Raw genomic sequence first — 16,725 nt, forward strand, 5'->3', positions numbered from 1 at the left:
TTTAGCTGAGGTGTCACTATAAACACAAGTTCACAGAATGACAACTGTTGTGCCCAGATTTGCTGCTGTATCACACGAAAAGCTTCTAAGGCCTCTGGGAACAGTATCCCAGTGACATTTGAGAGCTTCTCCACAGCTAAACTGGGCTTTACTGTTGTGCCAAAGCACTTGAAGAAGATTATGCTCGCCATAAGACGCAAACAATGTCTGAACTTCAGTAACCGATACCCTTAACATGGCAACTTTATTTCAAGGTTAAGACGCTTGATCACAAGTGACACCCATAAATACATCAAGTGCAATTGTTAATCACAGTTTTGTTAGCTTATTCACAAATATTTATTTGAAAATCACCTATCAGCTCGTCTCAGTGAATAGTTCATTGTCATTGTCTTAGCTCATTATCTGCACTATGTGTTCTCTAAAACAGTATTTCCAATTTACAAAACCAAATAATTACACCTGAGCTATTAATTAGAGTATTATAATAGCATATCTATATCATGTGTTGGAAAATTATTAAATTTAACAAAGTTGCAAAAATTCCTGTCGAAATGAAGCTAAGAACACATGACCAAATACAGCGAGTGCTTTTTGCTGAGTGAACATTATTCTGCCTATATAAGAAGCTGCTTCAGGCTCCTCTAAGGACTGACTGGAACTCAAAGGTGGGTGAGTTGTTCATCAGGTTCTCCTACTATTAACCACATATCACATTCTAATGTTTTGCCTTTTCGTTGCTAACCCTGACACATGATAATTACTGTAGGTACCATACCTAAAAATCTATATTGTCGCTATGCACTGTATATTAAAGTCGTTATTGATGCTGAGGAACGTTTGCCTTTCTCTTAGCATCCTCTACCTCTGAAACAATCTTCCTGGAAACAACAGCAGGTATTGAACTTGTGATTATATATTGATGATACATATTATTCATAATTCATAAATTCAGTGGTTTTAATTTTAGAAAAGAAAGACAACACAATTCTGATGGACAATTTTAGTTGACTAGAGTAACACATTTTTGAGTCTGTGTGTATATTATTGATGGTAAATGAATATACTTCTTAGACCCCCTTTATATTAAAATGTAAATTTAAAGGGAAAGAAAAATCTCATGAGGCAAGAAGCAGGTTTGAAGCTTGATTATAATAACACATTGCTCTATTGCCATGAACAAATTGTCTAGACTTACCAATTAGTCACAAACTCTTTCAAGTCATGTCACAGCTCTAAATAAACAGTAGAAAGGATGTTGCTAAAATAAATAAAGCAAATCTGCATTAAATGTGTTCACTCGAGTGAACGTTATCAGATTGAATGACCCTCACCACATTCTATTCTGTTGCAGTAAACCGCAACCATGGGGGATGGAGAAATGGAGTGTTTCGGCCCGGCGGCCATTTACCTCCGGAAGCCGGAAAGAGAGAGAATAGAGGCTCAGAACACTCCTTTTGATGCCAAAACAGCGTACTTTGTGATTGATGCAGATGAGATGTACCTGAAGGGTACTCTTCAGAGTAAAGAGGGTGGCAAAGCTACTGTCAAAACGCACAGTGGGAAAGTAAGCATCCCAGATAAAATATCAAGTTCTGAAAAGTACTTTGCAGCAGTGTGTACAGAAAATCTGAATGTTCATTTCAGACCGTCACGGTAAAAGAAGATGAAATCTTCCCCATGAATCCTCCCAAGTTTGACAAAATTGAGGACATGGCCATGATGACCCACCTCAATGAGCCTGCTGTGTTGTATAACCTCAAAGAGCGTTACGCAGCATGGATGATCTATGTAAGTCTCTGTGAATCTTATTTTATTCCTGGGATGGGGTGGCAGCACTGTAAAACTGGACTGTCAATCTCTGTTTCAGACCTACTCTGGCTTGTTCTGCGTCACTGTCAATCCATACAAGTGGCTCCCAGTGTACGACTCAGTCGTTGTGACTGGATACAGAGGCAAGAAGAGGATTGAAGCCCCACCTCACATCTTCTCCATCTCTGACAACGCCTACCAGTTCATGCTCACTGGTGAGTGGAATTATACATTTCTAATTGAATTTGTAATCTAATTTTTTAAATGTCTTTGAGTTAGTTCTAATTTTGTGCCATTATGTTGTTTTTTGTCTGTATAAAAGCTTGTTAAATAATTAAAATGTACTTATTTAGAGGTTCCACTTAATATTTCACTTTTAAATTGTTTCAGACAGGGAGAATCAGTCTATCCTGATTACGTAAGTTATGTTTTTGGGTAACCACTAACACTTCAGCCTATTAAGAGTAACATGTTTTCCACCAGGACTTTTACTGGTGAATGCACATCCTGTGAACATGCAAATCTAAAAGCACTGTTTTAGTGCATATACTGGGAAAGACAAGATACAAAAAGACAGTTGCTCACTGACAATCCTGTATGTATTCAAACAAAGCCTAGAGCACACTGCTAATATGATGCACGCACATACAATTTGCCACTTGCAAAGTATAAAGGGCAGTCATGGCCTAATGGTTAGAGTCTAACTTTTGATCCAAAGGTCACAGGTTTGAGTCTTAGTACTGACAGAGTACTCACTACTTATTGCTGTGTGTGCGCATCTGGATAAGTAAAATGCAGAGCATGAATTTCAAGTATGTGCATGACTATACTGACACTTGCACTACACTGATCTAAATAAAATGAAGTTAACTTTAAATTTATACTACACTGAACAACACCAGCATTCAACTCTCCTGTCTGCCGGACTTGCTGGAATCTTCCACTATTTGAATAATTAAGGCTTATTATTATCTACTTTAAGCTGCCCTGACATTTAAATAGTTGTACATTTCTTGTAGCCATATAAATGCAATGCCTGAAGATTATAGTTTTTTTTTAAGTGAAAGCTGAAAGAGCAAATCCAAATCATTATTTTATTTTCTACTTTTAAAACATCTTTACAGTGGAGAATCTGGTGCAGGAAAGACTGTCAACACCAAACGTGTCATTCAGTACTTTGCAACAATTGCTGTGTCTGGAGGAGCAAAGAAGCAAGAACCTGTCCCAGGCAAAATGCAGGTGAAAGAACTAAACAATAAAATATAATCCAAAGCAAAGGGACAAAAGTTATTCTACATAATTTTAACCTAACTCACCAGGGGTCACTGGAGGATCAGATCATTGCTGCCAACCCTCTGCTGGAGGCTTATGGTAATGCCAAGACTGTGAGGAACGACAACTCCTCTCGTTTTGTAAGTTGCTGCAATCAAATAATAGGCGTTACACAAATTTAACTCTTCAATTTATATCTTTAACTCTTCCTCTTTAATTCCTTTATGCTCTAAATATTTCAATTTATAGGGTAAATTCATCAGGATTCACTTTGCAACAACTGGAAAGCTGGCCTCAGCTGATATTGAAACTTGTGAGTCAACAATGTTGTAAGCCACATATGCTAATTTACAAGCACATCTGTTAATCAAGACTAATGTCTTACCATTACTATCTCTAAAAGATCTGCTGGAAAAGTCAAGAGTAACATTCCAGCTGTCTGCTGAGAGGAGTTACCACATCTTCTACCAGCTCATGACTGGACACAAGCCAGAGCTGCTCGGTGAGAAACCTACAGGATTGTGTGTTTTAGGTCTTTGTTTTCTTGAGAAAACTGTTCTACTTGATTATATTTTAACATATGCTGCACATCAATTCTTCACAGAGGCCCTGCTCATCACCACCAACCCTTTTGACTATCCAATGATCAGCCAGGGTGAAGTCACTGTCAAGAGCATCAATGATGTGGAGGAGTTCATTGCCACAGATGTATGTGGACAAAAGATCTCTTAGTAGTAGTAGACTTGTGCGTGAATGGTACAATATTTAATACACTGTAAAAAAAAGTCAGTAAAATTTACAGTAAAAAAATGGCAGCTGTGGTTGCCAGTATTTTACCGTTAAAAATACGATACAAACCGTAAAAGTAATGTCTCATTTTTACAGCAAACTACTGTATTTCATTAATTTCTAGATGTAATATGTCAGTATTTTGAATTACCAACATCTACACATCTTTTGTTAAACAGTTAGACACGCTAACACAGCCATACGCAGACGGTGATGAGAAAGTTACATAATGAACCAACGCTCATCACAAACAACTTTTCCCACAAGTAGAACAGTGTATCAGTGTATAGAAGGTGCTATAGAAGGTCATTCACACAGCTACTAATCACTAGTATGGTAACACGCATAAAATTAAAGTCATGAAATAAACACTGTTTATCAACATTAGATGTAACATAATTCTCTAATGTACAAAACTCATAGGAAAACAACTAAAATTCTATAGTAATGTCAACAAAAAGCATAAAAAAATGATGTGCCATGTACTCTTGAGTGAATAGAGAAGACACTCATTTTGTAAAAAAAATCTATGCCAGAGTGAAAGAGGTTAAGTTTTATAGTGAAAGAGGTTTAGGGAGTTGTTGAGCTCTATTTTCTGGTACCTTTAACACATTTTGTTAATTTTAAGTTAGATTGTAAATAGATGCCACATGCTCACAAAATTTAATAGCAGTGAGAAAAACATTGAACATGAATGCATGTTTCCAAACTAAGTGTGTCACTATTTTCACATTTTATTGACGATTAGTTACATTGCAACTACATGTCAACTAATTTTCATTAGAGTATTAGTAGACTGTTTATAAGCTGCTGACACTGCTCCACCAACAGACATTCTCCTGACTGTAAAATTTTTTTTCTTGTACATGTCAACTTACACTGACCCTAACTCTTTTCCTCAACCTTTCAGTCCACTGACACTCTACTGAGTATTAGTTAGTATGTAGTTACAATGTAACTTAAAATTAACAAAATGTGTTAAAGACACCATCAAAATAGTGTTACACCTACTTATTTAGATTGTAATGGATTTTGGAAATGTATTCTGATTAAACTCATGTAAACAAGAGTGAGCCTACACTTAGCGTCTGTTGTCCAAGCTCAAAAACTACTTTGATATTACCTTTTTAAATTACTCATAAAAACTCACGATATAGCAATATTATTTTCAGATTATGTACAATTTACTCTCACATCGGAAAAAAATAAGCATACACTGAATACTACATGACATGATTTAAAACACTTCTCTTTTGGTTCTTTTTTGTGTAAAACAGACTGCCATTGACATTCTGGGGTTCACTGCTGATGAGAAAATCGCCATCTACAAGCTGACCGGTGCTGTGATGCATCATGGGGGCATGAAGTTCAAACAGAAGCAGAGAGAGGAGCAGGCCGAACCTGATGGCACTGAGGGTAAGACATGACAGAAGCACATAATAGCATGCCAACATTGGCTTCATCAATGACAATAATGTGTAAATCTGTTCTTCCTTAGTGGCTGATAAAATCGCCTACCTCATGGGCCTCAACTCTGCTGACATGCTGAAAGCTCTGTGTTACCCCAGAGTGAAGGTCGGAAATGAGATGGTGACCAAAGGCCAGACAGTCCCACAGGTGATCACTTACCTGCTTAATATATGAATACATCTAGAAGCATCCAACTGACCATCACAGTATTTAAGAGAAGGTAAAAACTAATATCAATTAAACTGACTCTTGAACTTCTCAGGTGAACAACGCAGTTTCAGCTCTCTGCAAGTCTGTCTATGAGAAAATGTTCTTGTGGATGGTCGTCCGTATCAATGAGATGTTGGACACAAAGCAGCCCAGACAGTTCTTCATTGGTGTGCTGGACATTGCTGGGTTTGAGATCTTTGATGTAAGCATCAGCCTTTTATATCCACAGTAAAACATAGAACATAGTAAGAACCTGCCTCTGCTCTATTACCAGTTCAACAGCTTGGAGCAGCTTTGCATCAACTTCACAAATGAGAAACTGCAACAGTTCTTCAACCACCACATGTTTGTTCTGGAGCAAGAGGAGTACAAGAAAGAAGGCATTGAATGGGAGTTCATTGACTTCGGTATGGACTTGGCTGCCTGCATTGAGCTCATTGAGAAGGTAAGAGTACATTCAGCAACTTAAATGCCTATTCACATTGTGACTACTTGATAATGAGGGTGAATACTTCTTCAACAGCCAATGGGCATCTTCTCCATCCTTGAAGAGGAGTGCATGTTCCCCAAGGCCACAGACACAAGCTTTAAAAACAAGCTGCATGACCAGCATCTGGGCAAAAGTTCAGCTTTCCAAAAGCCCAAGCCTGCCAAAGGTAAGGCAGAGGCTCACTTCTCTCTAGTGCACTACGCCGGCACTGTGGACTACAACATTGTTGGCTGGCTGGATAAGAACAAGGATCCCCTGAACGACTCTGTTGTGCAACTCTACCAAAAGTCATCGGTCAAACTGTTATCCTTTCTTTATGCTGCTCATGCAGGAGCTGAAGGTACAACCATCTGCATTTTTTGAGTTCCTTGGCATTTTAGTTCCAAGACATTACAAAAGTACATTTATTGAAAACATTCTAGAACTAAACAAGGTTAAATATAAAATCTTTATCTTAAAATAGCTGAAGGTGGAGGAAAGAAAGGAGGCAAGAAGAAGGGTGGCTCCTTCCAGACTGTGTCTGCACTGTTCAGGGTAATCAGATTCTCACTTCTGATGAAGGATGTGAAATTCATTGGTAATTAAAGACGGGACTAATGCAAACACTTCCACAGGAGAACTTGGGTAAGCTGATGACTAACCTGAGGAGCACTCACCCTCACTTTGTGCGCTGCTTGATTCCTAATGAGTCCAAGACTCCAGGTACATGTGATCTCTAATAGCTCCAATGCATCACAGTTCTGAGAATATTTATGGAACTAAAAGAATATCTTTTATTCAGGTCTGATGGAGAACTTCCTGGTTATCCACCAGCTCAGGTGTAACGGTGTGCTGGAAGGTATCAGAATCTGCAGGAAGGGTTTCCCCAGCAGAATCCTCTACGGTGACTTCAAGCAGCGGTAATGACACTCTTTTACTACCTCTAATTTAAAGATGATGCACTAAATATTCGTCAACATCTGATGAATAGGATTTAGTATTTTTACAACATGACTCTCACTGAATGTTCTTCAGATACAAAGTATTGAATGCTAGTGTCATTCCTGAGGGACAATTCATCGACAACAAAAAGGCTTCGGAGAAACTCTTGGGCTCTATTGATGTTGACCACACTCAATACAAGTTTGGACACACCAAGGTAAACTACACAACAAATGTTTAAGCTCAAGTCTACACAAAGAAGAATAACCTCCATTACATACCAATAAACACCACTAAATTCTCTGGTAGGTGTTCTTCAAAGCTGGTCTGCTGGGTACTCTTGAGGAGATGAGAGACGAAAAACTAGCAACGCTGGTTACCATGACTCAAGCTTTGTGCCGTGGATATGTCATGAGAAAGGAGTTCGTCAAAATGATGGAGAGGAGGTACAATAAACATACTAAACTGTTTGATATGACAGAGTAATATAAACTGATGCAATGATATTATCTCACACAGAGAAGCGATTTATTCCATCCAATACAACATCCGCTCATTCATGAATGTCAAACATTGGCCATGGATGAAGCTTTACTTCAAGATCAAGCCTCTTCTGAAGAGTGCAGAGACTGAGAAAGAAATGGCAGCCATGAAGGAGAACTTTGAGAAAATGAAAGAAGATCTCGCAAAGGCATTGGCTAAAAAGAAGGAGCTTGAGGAGAAAATGGTGTCACTTCTTCAGGAGAAAAATGACCTTCAACTAGCAGTAGCATCGGTGAGTATTTAAATTTTATTTTATTTTAAATGGAACCAACAACTATGAACATAAGTCAATAACTGTATCCATCTGAATGATCAGGAAAGTGAAAACCTCTCTGATGCTGAGGAGAGATGTGAAGGTCTCATCAAAAGCAAGATCCAGCTCGAGGCTAAACTCAAAGAGACAAGCGAGAGGCTGGAAGATGAGGAGGAAATCAATGCTGAACTGACAGCCAAGAAGAGGAAACTGGAGGACGAATGCTCCGAGCTGAAGAAAGACATTGATGACCTGGAGCTCACTTTAGCCAAAGTGGAGAAGGAGAAACATGCAACAGAAAATAAGGTCAACATTATTTGCACATCTTTACACTGTTGTGTTCAGTTTCTTGAGAATAAAACCTTAAGCAATGTTTCCCCTTAGGTGAAAAACCTGACAGAGGAGATGGCCTCTCAGGATGAGAGCATTGCCAAGCTGACCAAAGAGAAGAAAGCCCTCCAAGAGGCACATCAGCAGACCCTTGATGACCTTCAGGCAGAGGAAGACAAAGTCAACACTCTGACTAAATCTAAGAGCAAGCTTGAGCAGCAAGTGGATGATGTAAGATGTTTAACATAACTTTAATTACTCGTGTACACAATACCAAATTTTAATGTTCTGGTTTCTGTAACAACAGCTTGAGGGCTCACTGGAGCAAGAGAAAAAGCTCCGTATGGACCTTGAGAGAGCCAAGAGGAAGCTTGAGGGTGATCTGAAACTGGCCCAAGAGTCCATAATGGACCTGGAGAACGACAAGCAGCAATCAGAGGAGAAGATCAAGAAGTGAGTGGACTGCAGCCTATACACAACTATACTATTTACAAAAATTATATATTTTGCGAATTTTTACAAAAAAAAAATGTATACTTTAAAAACAGGAAGGACTTTGAAATAAGCCAGTTCCTCAGCAAGATTGAGGATGAACAGTCTTTGGGAGCACAGCTACAGAAGAAGATCAAAGAACTTCAGGTAACATTAACACTCATTTATTCTATGTAAAACTATGAAGTAGTATAATGGAATACAATCCATATTACTCACTCACATTCTTTCGGCTTAATACCTGATTTTTTAGAGGTCGCCTCAGTGTAATGAATTGCGGCATATTTAGTGTGAAGGATGCCCTTCCAGTTGCAACTCAGCACTGAGAGTACACTAACTCATGAACAGCAGTGCTGGAAAACATGTATACTCTCATTCACACACACTCTTTTACACTATGGTCAGGTTAGTTTATCCAGTTCACCTAAACCTCAGGTATTTGGACAGTGAGACAAACCGGAGCACCCAGAGAAAGCCTACGCAGACAAGGAGAAAACATGCAAACTGAGCCAGCGACAGTCACTGAGCCACTGTGCTGCCATAAATCCATTTTACAAATGTAAAAACTAAATTTCCACATTTAGGCCCGTATTGAGGAGCTGGAAGAGGAAATTGAGGCTGAGCGAGCTGCTCGTGCTAAAGTGGAGAAGCAGAGAGCCGATCTCTCCAGGGAACTTGAAGAGATCAGTGAGAGGCTTGAGGAAGCTGGAGGTGCCACTGCTGCCCAGATTGAGATGAACAAGAAGCGTGAAGCAGAATTCCAGAAGCTGCGTCGTGATCTGGAAGAGTCCACCTTGCAGCATGAAGCTACGGCTGCAGCTCTCCGAAAGAAGCAGGCAGACAGTGTGGCTGAACTCGGAGAACAGATCGACAACCTCCAGCGGGTCAAGCAGAAGCTGGAGAAGGAAAAGAGTGAATATAAGATGGAGATTGATGACTTGTCAAGCAACATGGAGGCTGTGGCTAAAGCAAAGGTATACTCTTGGCAATTTTGTTTTTAGTTTTAAAGCCATTTAAATATTTACACTTAGCTTACTATAGAACTTTTTACTATTTAACAGTTGTTTTACATTTTTATTTTTATCATTACTACCCTAAAATATTAAAGGCGCAAAATGCAAAATAAACAGCTTATAAATTTATTCAGCAATGTCTATCTAATAAAATTGCCACACAGATTTGTAAAGAGTCAACAAACACATGTAGACTGCTAAATATAAGTGTTTGCACATGTATGCGTTTTGTCATAACTCAGCACTTACTGGTTGATGGCAGGAAGTCTTTTAAAGGTATTTTGAACATTTCTTCATTCATAGACAAACCTTGAGAAGATATGTCGGACATTAGAAGACCAAGCAAGTGAGCTAAAAACCAAGAATGATGAGCTTGTACGCCAGCTTAATGATACAAGTGCACAGAAAGCAAGGCTGCAAACTGAAAACGGTATGTCAATTAAGTGAATATATCATGCACACAATAGTACATGATAGCATATAATTCTACAATGTAAAAAAGCATAATGTTATCACACAAGTCCGTTGTGACACATAAATTATGCATTCTCATGCTAGGGGAATTTGGACGTCAAATGGAGGAGAAAGAAGCTCTTGTTTCTCAACTGACAAGAGGCAAACAAGCTTACACTCAGCAAATTGAGGAACTCAAAAGACATATTGAAGAAGAAGTTAAGGTTTGTAACTACAAAACAACTCTTGTAAACAAATATTTACATGGCTGTGCATAATTAAAGGAAATCTTTTATCTTTTGACTTCAAGGCCAAGAATGCTCTGGCCCATGCGGTTCAGTCTGCCCGCCATGACTGTGATTTGCTCAGAGAGCAGTTTGAGGAAGAGCAAGAGGCCAAAGGTGAACTCCAGCGTGGAATGTCTAAGGCCAACAGTGAGGTGGCACAATGGAGAACCAAATATGAGACTGATGCCATCCAGCGTACGGAGGAGCTTGAGGAATCCAAGTAAACAAAGCAAACAAAAGTCTTCACTATTTCTAATTTAATTTGACATATTTGGCTTCAATTTATTTTATGTTTTATAGGAAAAAGCTGGCTCAGCGTCTGCAGGATGCTGAAGAATCCATTGAGGCAGTGAACTCCAAGTGTGCATCGCTGGAGAAAACAAAACAGAGACTGCAGGGTGAAGTAGAGGACCTCATGATTGATGTGGAGAGAGCAAATGCATTGGCTGCTAACCTTGACAAGAAGCAGAGAAACTTTGACAAGGTAAGAAAGAAGTGAAACCTCTATAATCCTAAACCCTGAACTGTGGACCCTGCTAATTAACAATGCCCACATATGCCCACATCATCAGGTCCTAGCAGAGTGGAAGCAGAAGTATGAGGAAGGCCAGGCTGAACTAGAAGGTGCTCAGAAAGAAGCTCGTTCTCTCAGCACTGAGATTTTCAAAATGAAGAACTCTTATGAAGAAGCTCTGGACCAGCTTGAGACCCTGAAGAGGGAGAACAAGAATCTGCAACGTAAATGCCACTTTTATTTTTATACCAGCAAAACATTGCCTTAGAAAGACGTTTTACAATTCTGAATTTTAATTCTTTCAGAGGAGATTTCTGACCTCACTGAGCAGATTGGAGAAACTGGAAAAACAATTCATGAGTTAGAGAAAGCCAAGAAGACAGTGGAGTCTGAGAAAGCAGAGATCCAGACGGCACTTGAAGAAGCCGAGGTATTGTTGCTAAACACTATCAAATCAATAACAATGAAAGATTAATATTTTATCATGGTTAACATAACTCATAACTATTCCCAGGTATTAATCCTGATTAAATTAATACTAATACTACTATCCATCAGGGCACCCTGGAGCATGAGGAGTCCAAGATTCTGCGTGTGCAGCTGGAGCTGAACCAGGTGAAGAGTGAGATTGACAGGAAGCTTGCTGAGAAGGATGAAGAGATGGAACAGATCAAGAGGAACAGCCAAAGAGTGATCGATTCCATGCAGAGCACTCTGGACTCTGAGATCAGGAGCAGAAATGATGCCCTGAGAGTCAAAAAGAAGATGGAGGGAGATCTGAATGAGATGGAGATCCAGCTGAGTCATGCCAACCGCCAGGCTGCTGAGGCCCAGAAACAGCTCAGGAACGTCCAAGGCCAACTCAAGGTATCTTTGCAAAGAAGAAATTTACATTTAGTAATTTAGCAGATGCTTTCATCCAAAGCAACGCACAGATGAGGATAATAGAAACACTTCAGGTCATCATTATATTAGCTAAAAAAATAAACAAGTAGAAAAAAATAGGAAAAAGAGTAAATGAATAACAAGTACATGCTATTATTTTATAAGTGATGAACAGTTCTCAGATGTTTCTTAAAGATGGCCAGAGACTCAGCTGTCCGAGTGGATTTAAGCAATTTATTCTACCAGGATGGGAAGTTTAAGGTAAAAAGTCCTTTCAATCAATTTGTGATCCTGTGGGATGGAACCACAAAGCGATGTTTGGTAGCAGAGCACAAAGCTCTGTTGGGCACATAAGCACATAAGCCAGCATGAGGATTCAGGAAAAGGGGTTGCAGAACCAGTGGTTGTTTTATAGGCAAATGACAGTGCCTTAAATTTGATCCAATCAGCGAAATGCAACCAGTGTAGTTCGATAAATAAAGGTGTGACATGAACTCTTTTAGGTTAATTGAAAATCACCCTGGATCAGCTGCAGAGGTTTGATGTTGTTGGTTGGGAGGCCAAGAGAGCATAGCTATAATCTAGCCTAGACAGAATAAGAGACTGGACAAGCAGTTGAGCAGCATGTTCAGATAGAAAGAGTCTAAGATTCCTAATGTTATATAGAGCAAATGTGCTGGATTGGACAACTGCAGCAATGTGGTTTGACCCATAGAGCCAAGGTACAGATTCACCTTGTGAACCTCATCTCTGTTCCCAAATGCAATTACTTCAGTTTTGTTTTTGTATAAGTAAAATCAAAAACCACTCCTAGGTGCTTAATGGTCCTGGAGAGAGTGAAGGTCGAGGTGCCCAGCTGGATGGTGAAGTGTTGGGGAGGCTGGTATTACCAGCAGTTCAGTTTTTGATGGCCCTTCATCTAGCTAGAGATATCTGTCAGATATGCTGATATTCATGCAGTGTTTGTTGGGTCGTCCAGCTGGAATGAGACATAGAGTTGTGTCATCAGCATAGCAATGGTGGGAAAAGCCATGTTTCTGAATGACAGAGTTAAGTGATGTCATGTAGAAGAAAAAGAGAAGTGGCCCTAGAACAGTGTCCTGAGGCACCCCAGTCACAAGATTTAGCAAATTGGACACCTCTCCAAGACACCCAGAATGACTTACCTTGAGTTACCTTGAAGGTTTTGAGCCTGCTTAAATGCAGCGGTAAATAAGCCATAGTGAAGAGATGTGTTATTTATATTGTGCAGGTACAACAAAAGGGGAGGTAGCTTGAAGAAGATGAGATGGGATGGGGTCTAGTTGACAGGTATTAGGGTGACCTGTTAGAATGTGTTTTGCCACATGGTAGATTTTTTTTTTAAAAAGTCACGTGATAAATGCAGGAAAACAATTACAAAAAAAGAAAACCAAAACAAATCAAACGACTTGCATGCAGCTGTCCTCTTTTAATACTTCAATGCTTCTTCTGAACATCAGTGGCCTACACTGATTTTATACTAGTAGCTGGCTACTGGACACCCCTTGCTATTTACATTTACAAACAATAGAAATATCCCCACATGGCACAAGAACAAATGAGAACTCAACACAAGGACATTTAAATTTACATTTTAAATGAATATGACACAACTTACAAAGAAAAAATCTTATCACAGGATGCCCAACTCCACCTTGATGAAGCTCTCAGAGGACAAGAGGACATGAAGGAGCAGGTGGCCATGGTGGAGCGCAGGAATAACCTGATGCAAGCAGAGATTGAGGAGCTGAGAGCCGCACTGGAGCAAACAGAGAGAGGCCGCAAAGTGGCAGAGCAGGAGCTGGTGGATGCCAGTGAGCGTGTGGGACTGCTGCACTCACAAGTACAGAAACTCATCACAAATGCATTTAAAAACATATGCAAGGCTATTTGAAAACAGGCACATACTAAAACTGTTTATAACTTGCAGAATACAAGTCTTATTAACACCAAGAAGAAGCTTGAGGCTGATCTGGTCCAAATTCAAGGTGAGGTGGAAGATTCAGTTCAGGAGGCCAGAAATGCAGAGGAGAAGGCCAAGAAGGCCATCACTGATGTGAGTGTTTACATTCTGTTGCTATGTTTTAATTTTAATATTTGTTTAGCACCATGTTCAGGAATCAATGTAAATCATGGCTTAATTGACCCAGTGACAATTCTATTAACTGTCCCAAATCTTTATTAGGCTGGTTCTAAAGTACTGCTCAATATTTTAATAAATGAAAGCTTCATGGAAGGTTCTTCTACATATTCTGATTTTTGAAACTTTGCTGGCTGATATTTCAGGCTGCCATGATGGCTGAGGAGCTGAAGAAGGAGCAGGACACCAGCGCTCACCTGGAGAGGATGAAGAAGAACCTTGAGGTGACTGTCAAAGACCTGCAGCACCGGTTGGATGAGGCGGAGAATTTGGCCATGAAGGGTGGAAAGAAACAGCTTCAGAAACTGGAGTCCAGGGTAAGGTTGACCACGTAAGAACAATTGGTTATTAGATTTAAAGTCTAGACCAGTTTTGACAATTATTCTCTACTTTCTCAAAGGTTCGTGAGTTGGAGAGTGAAGTTGAAGCTGAACAAAGACGAGGTGCAGATGCTGTAAAAGGAGTGCGCAAATATGAGAGAAGAGTGAAGGAGCTCACCTACCAGGTAAAACAGCACAGGAATTTGAAATGTTACACTACACAGTTTGTAATATACACGGTTTAAGGCTACTAACAATATTTACACTGACAGACCGAGGAAGACAAGAAGAACGTGACTCGCCTGCAGGATCTGGTGGACAAGCTGCAGCTGAAAGTGAAGGCCTACAAGCGCCAGGCTGAAGAAGCTGTAAGTCTAATATCCAATGCCTCCTTCAGTGTGAGGTTTTGATAAAATGGCAGATAAATGTGGATGGATATCTTGTGTAATCCCAACAGGAGGAGCAGGCCAACACTCACCTGTCCAGGTACAGGAAGGTGCAGCATGAGATGGAAGAGGCTCAGGAGCGCGCTGATATCGCTGAGTCCCAGGTCAACAAGCTGAGAGCCAAAAGCCGTGATGCAGGAAAGGTACCATCCAACCTGTGCTACCACAATACCAATGTTGATCACTGCAACAGCCACACAATACAAAGTCAATTTAGACTATAGTTACTCACTCTCACTGTTTGCTGACTGTTTTGATAAAATCTCGTCTTCTGTTGAAGGTTTGGGAAACACATTACTAAAACTTGAAACAGGGTTAACAGAATTCATGACAAAAGATGGCAATTCAAGCTTATGTACACAAAGCTCTAAATTAGGGCTGCAATAAGACTGACCATTTATAAAAGGATTGGCATTTTGTTTAAAAAGTCAGAATGTAATTTATTATAATTAAAACAAAGATACAAATCACAAACAGACAAAAGGAAACAACAAACACGCTGTAAAATATGCTACACCATAATATATACATTGTGTGTTGGTTCTTAGATCAACAGTGATCAGCTAATCACTCTTACCTGCATCCAGATTGGGTTCAGGTTTAATCCAGCCATTGATCACTGAGTGTTTTCAAGACAGACATCACTGTCCACTCATCTTCTTGTCCTAAAGTAGTTTTCAGGTTTAAGTTAGGCTTCCTTGAATGTGTTTGTCCATACGCAGGTGATGTAGGGTGTGGATTGTGTTGCTGAGTAGACACTGGGAATGAGGCATAAAAGTCTACGAATATAAGAGAAAGAGATCTGCATACTTGACCAGACAGAAAATAACAATGGCATTTCAATTTAAAATCAGTCTAAAGGGCATTTAAAAATATATAAATTAACTCGCATGGATGGATCTTTCACGTTAAGGTCTAAAACATCTATTTAGAAAATGGATTGTGGATTAAAGCCGTTGTACTCCTGACCTTCTGAAATGCAGCCCAGATCTTTACATTTACATTTAGTCATTTAGCAGACGCTTTTGTCCAAAGCGACTTACAATTGTGGAGGCATTCAGAAACTCAACAAGAGGCACAAGCGCTAATTATACAGAGGAACTGTTTGTGCTCAGAGAATTAAGATTTAGAGCAAGAAGGCAAAATGGTGTTTTTTACGTGCTTAGGTATTCGTGGAAGAGTTTAGTTTTTAGAGGTCATTTAAATGGGAATGGGAAGATCATTCCACCAGTGAGGAACAGTAAATAAAGGGGTTTTGGAAAGGTTTTGCTTCTGTCTTCATCCACTTTTAACGTGGTTCCTAATGATTAATATGGACAGCAGCCATTACAGCTCCTGCTTGCTAGGGTTTCAGATTTAGTATGCAGAGAAGTGTGTGTTACTCAGTACACATTTACAGTTAATAATATGATGAAGAAAGGATTACAGAGAAAAGCAAAAAATGAATACAATAATAAGCTAGATAAGTAATGAATGTACAAAAACAATATTGGAATCCACTCTACAAAGTGCAATAGGGCTAATAGACATTACATAGATTAGACTAGATTGCTAATAATCTACTGTACAAAGTTGGGACGTTTGCAATGCAAGTGTTCAAATGCTGCACAATAATGCTCATAAAACCACATTCAGACAATTTTTCTTAAAGAAAGTCAGGTTACCTTTCTATCCTGATGCTCCACTTTCATCCATATTCTTTGTGCAAAGTATGTGTGAAAGCGTCTGTCCATGCAGCTTTAGTCAGAAAAACATTAAGATTTAGTCTTTTAATTCCAGTCTTGCGCATGTGAAATCTTTCAGTTATGCTGTGTGAGTTCAGCCTTCCAGAAAGTAGGAGTGTTAAGAGACAGACCCAAACTCTGCACGAGAACTGTGCATTAAACACACACACAGATTTCCCTCAGTGACTTTAACGTCTTCTTGTTTTCAGGGTAAAGAAGTTGCTGAATAAGGGTCAGAATCCAGACACGCCGCAAGTCATCATATAATATGAACCACTTGTGAAATGTCAGTACGCAGTTAGCGACAATAAATGCACATCTGTAAACTTCCTTCTGTTGT

At 39.5% G+C, this 16,725-nt stretch overlaps 1 protein-coding gene across 1 annotated transcript; it reads left to right on the forward strand.

The window, feature by feature from the left end:
• Positions 1-649: 649 nt before the first annotated feature.
• On the forward strand, positions 650-16,715 carry LOC130216311 (myosin heavy chain, fast skeletal muscle-like). The gene is made up of 41 exons (XM_056448206.1): positions 650-668; positions 856-897; positions 1,355-1,567; positions 1,648-1,791; positions 1,871-2,027; positions 2,203-2,230; positions 2,937-3,051; positions 3,132-3,224; positions 3,334-3,397; positions 3,488-3,586; positions 3,689-3,792; positions 5,151-5,289; positions 5,372-5,490; positions 5,606-5,755; positions 5,828-5,998; positions 6,077-6,383; positions 6,507-6,577; positions 6,658-6,745; positions 6,825-6,942; positions 7,058-7,181; positions 7,274-7,410; positions 7,484-7,739; positions 7,824-8,066; positions 8,145-8,321; positions 8,398-8,543; positions 8,639-8,729; positions 9,167-9,556; positions 9,899-10,025; positions 10,154-10,272; positions 10,359-10,555; positions 10,636-10,819; positions 10,908-11,073; positions 11,155-11,279; positions 11,408-11,716; positions 13,395-13,598; positions 13,686-13,811; positions 14,042-14,212; positions 14,296-14,400; positions 14,488-14,583; positions 14,673-14,804; positions 16,595-16,715. Exons 3-41 carry the CDS (start codon positions 1,367-1,369, stop codon positions 16,613-16,615), a joined length of 5,814 nt encoding a protein of 1,937 aa, XP_056304181.1. The 5' UTR covers positions 650-668; positions 856-897; positions 1,355-1,366; the 3' UTR covers positions 16,616-16,715.
• Positions 16,716-16,725: the final 10 nt, after the last annotated feature.

This window comes from Danio aesculapii, chromosome 22 (assembly GCF_903798145.1).
Source record: "Danio aesculapii chromosome 22, fDanAes4.1, whole genome shotgun sequence".
Classification (NCBI taxonomy): domain Eukaryota; kingdom Metazoa; phylum Chordata; class Actinopteri; order Cypriniformes; family Danionidae; genus Danio; species Danio aesculapii.

Excerpts from the sequence above, each read along its gene's own strand:
- LOC130216311 (XM_056448206.1), top strand. The coding sequence starts at position 1,367 with ATGGGGGATGGAGAAATGGAGTGTTTCGGCCCGGCGGCCATTTACCTC. Across the intron at positions 1,568-1,647 it reads TCAAAACGCACAGTGGGAAA|ACCGTCACGGTAAAAGAAGA; the intron begins GTAAGCATCCCA and ends TGTTCATTTCAG. Across the intron at positions 2,028-2,202 it reads CTACCAGTTCATGCTCACTG|ACAGGGAGAATCAGTCTATC; the intron begins GTGAGTGGAATT and ends AAATTGTTTCAG.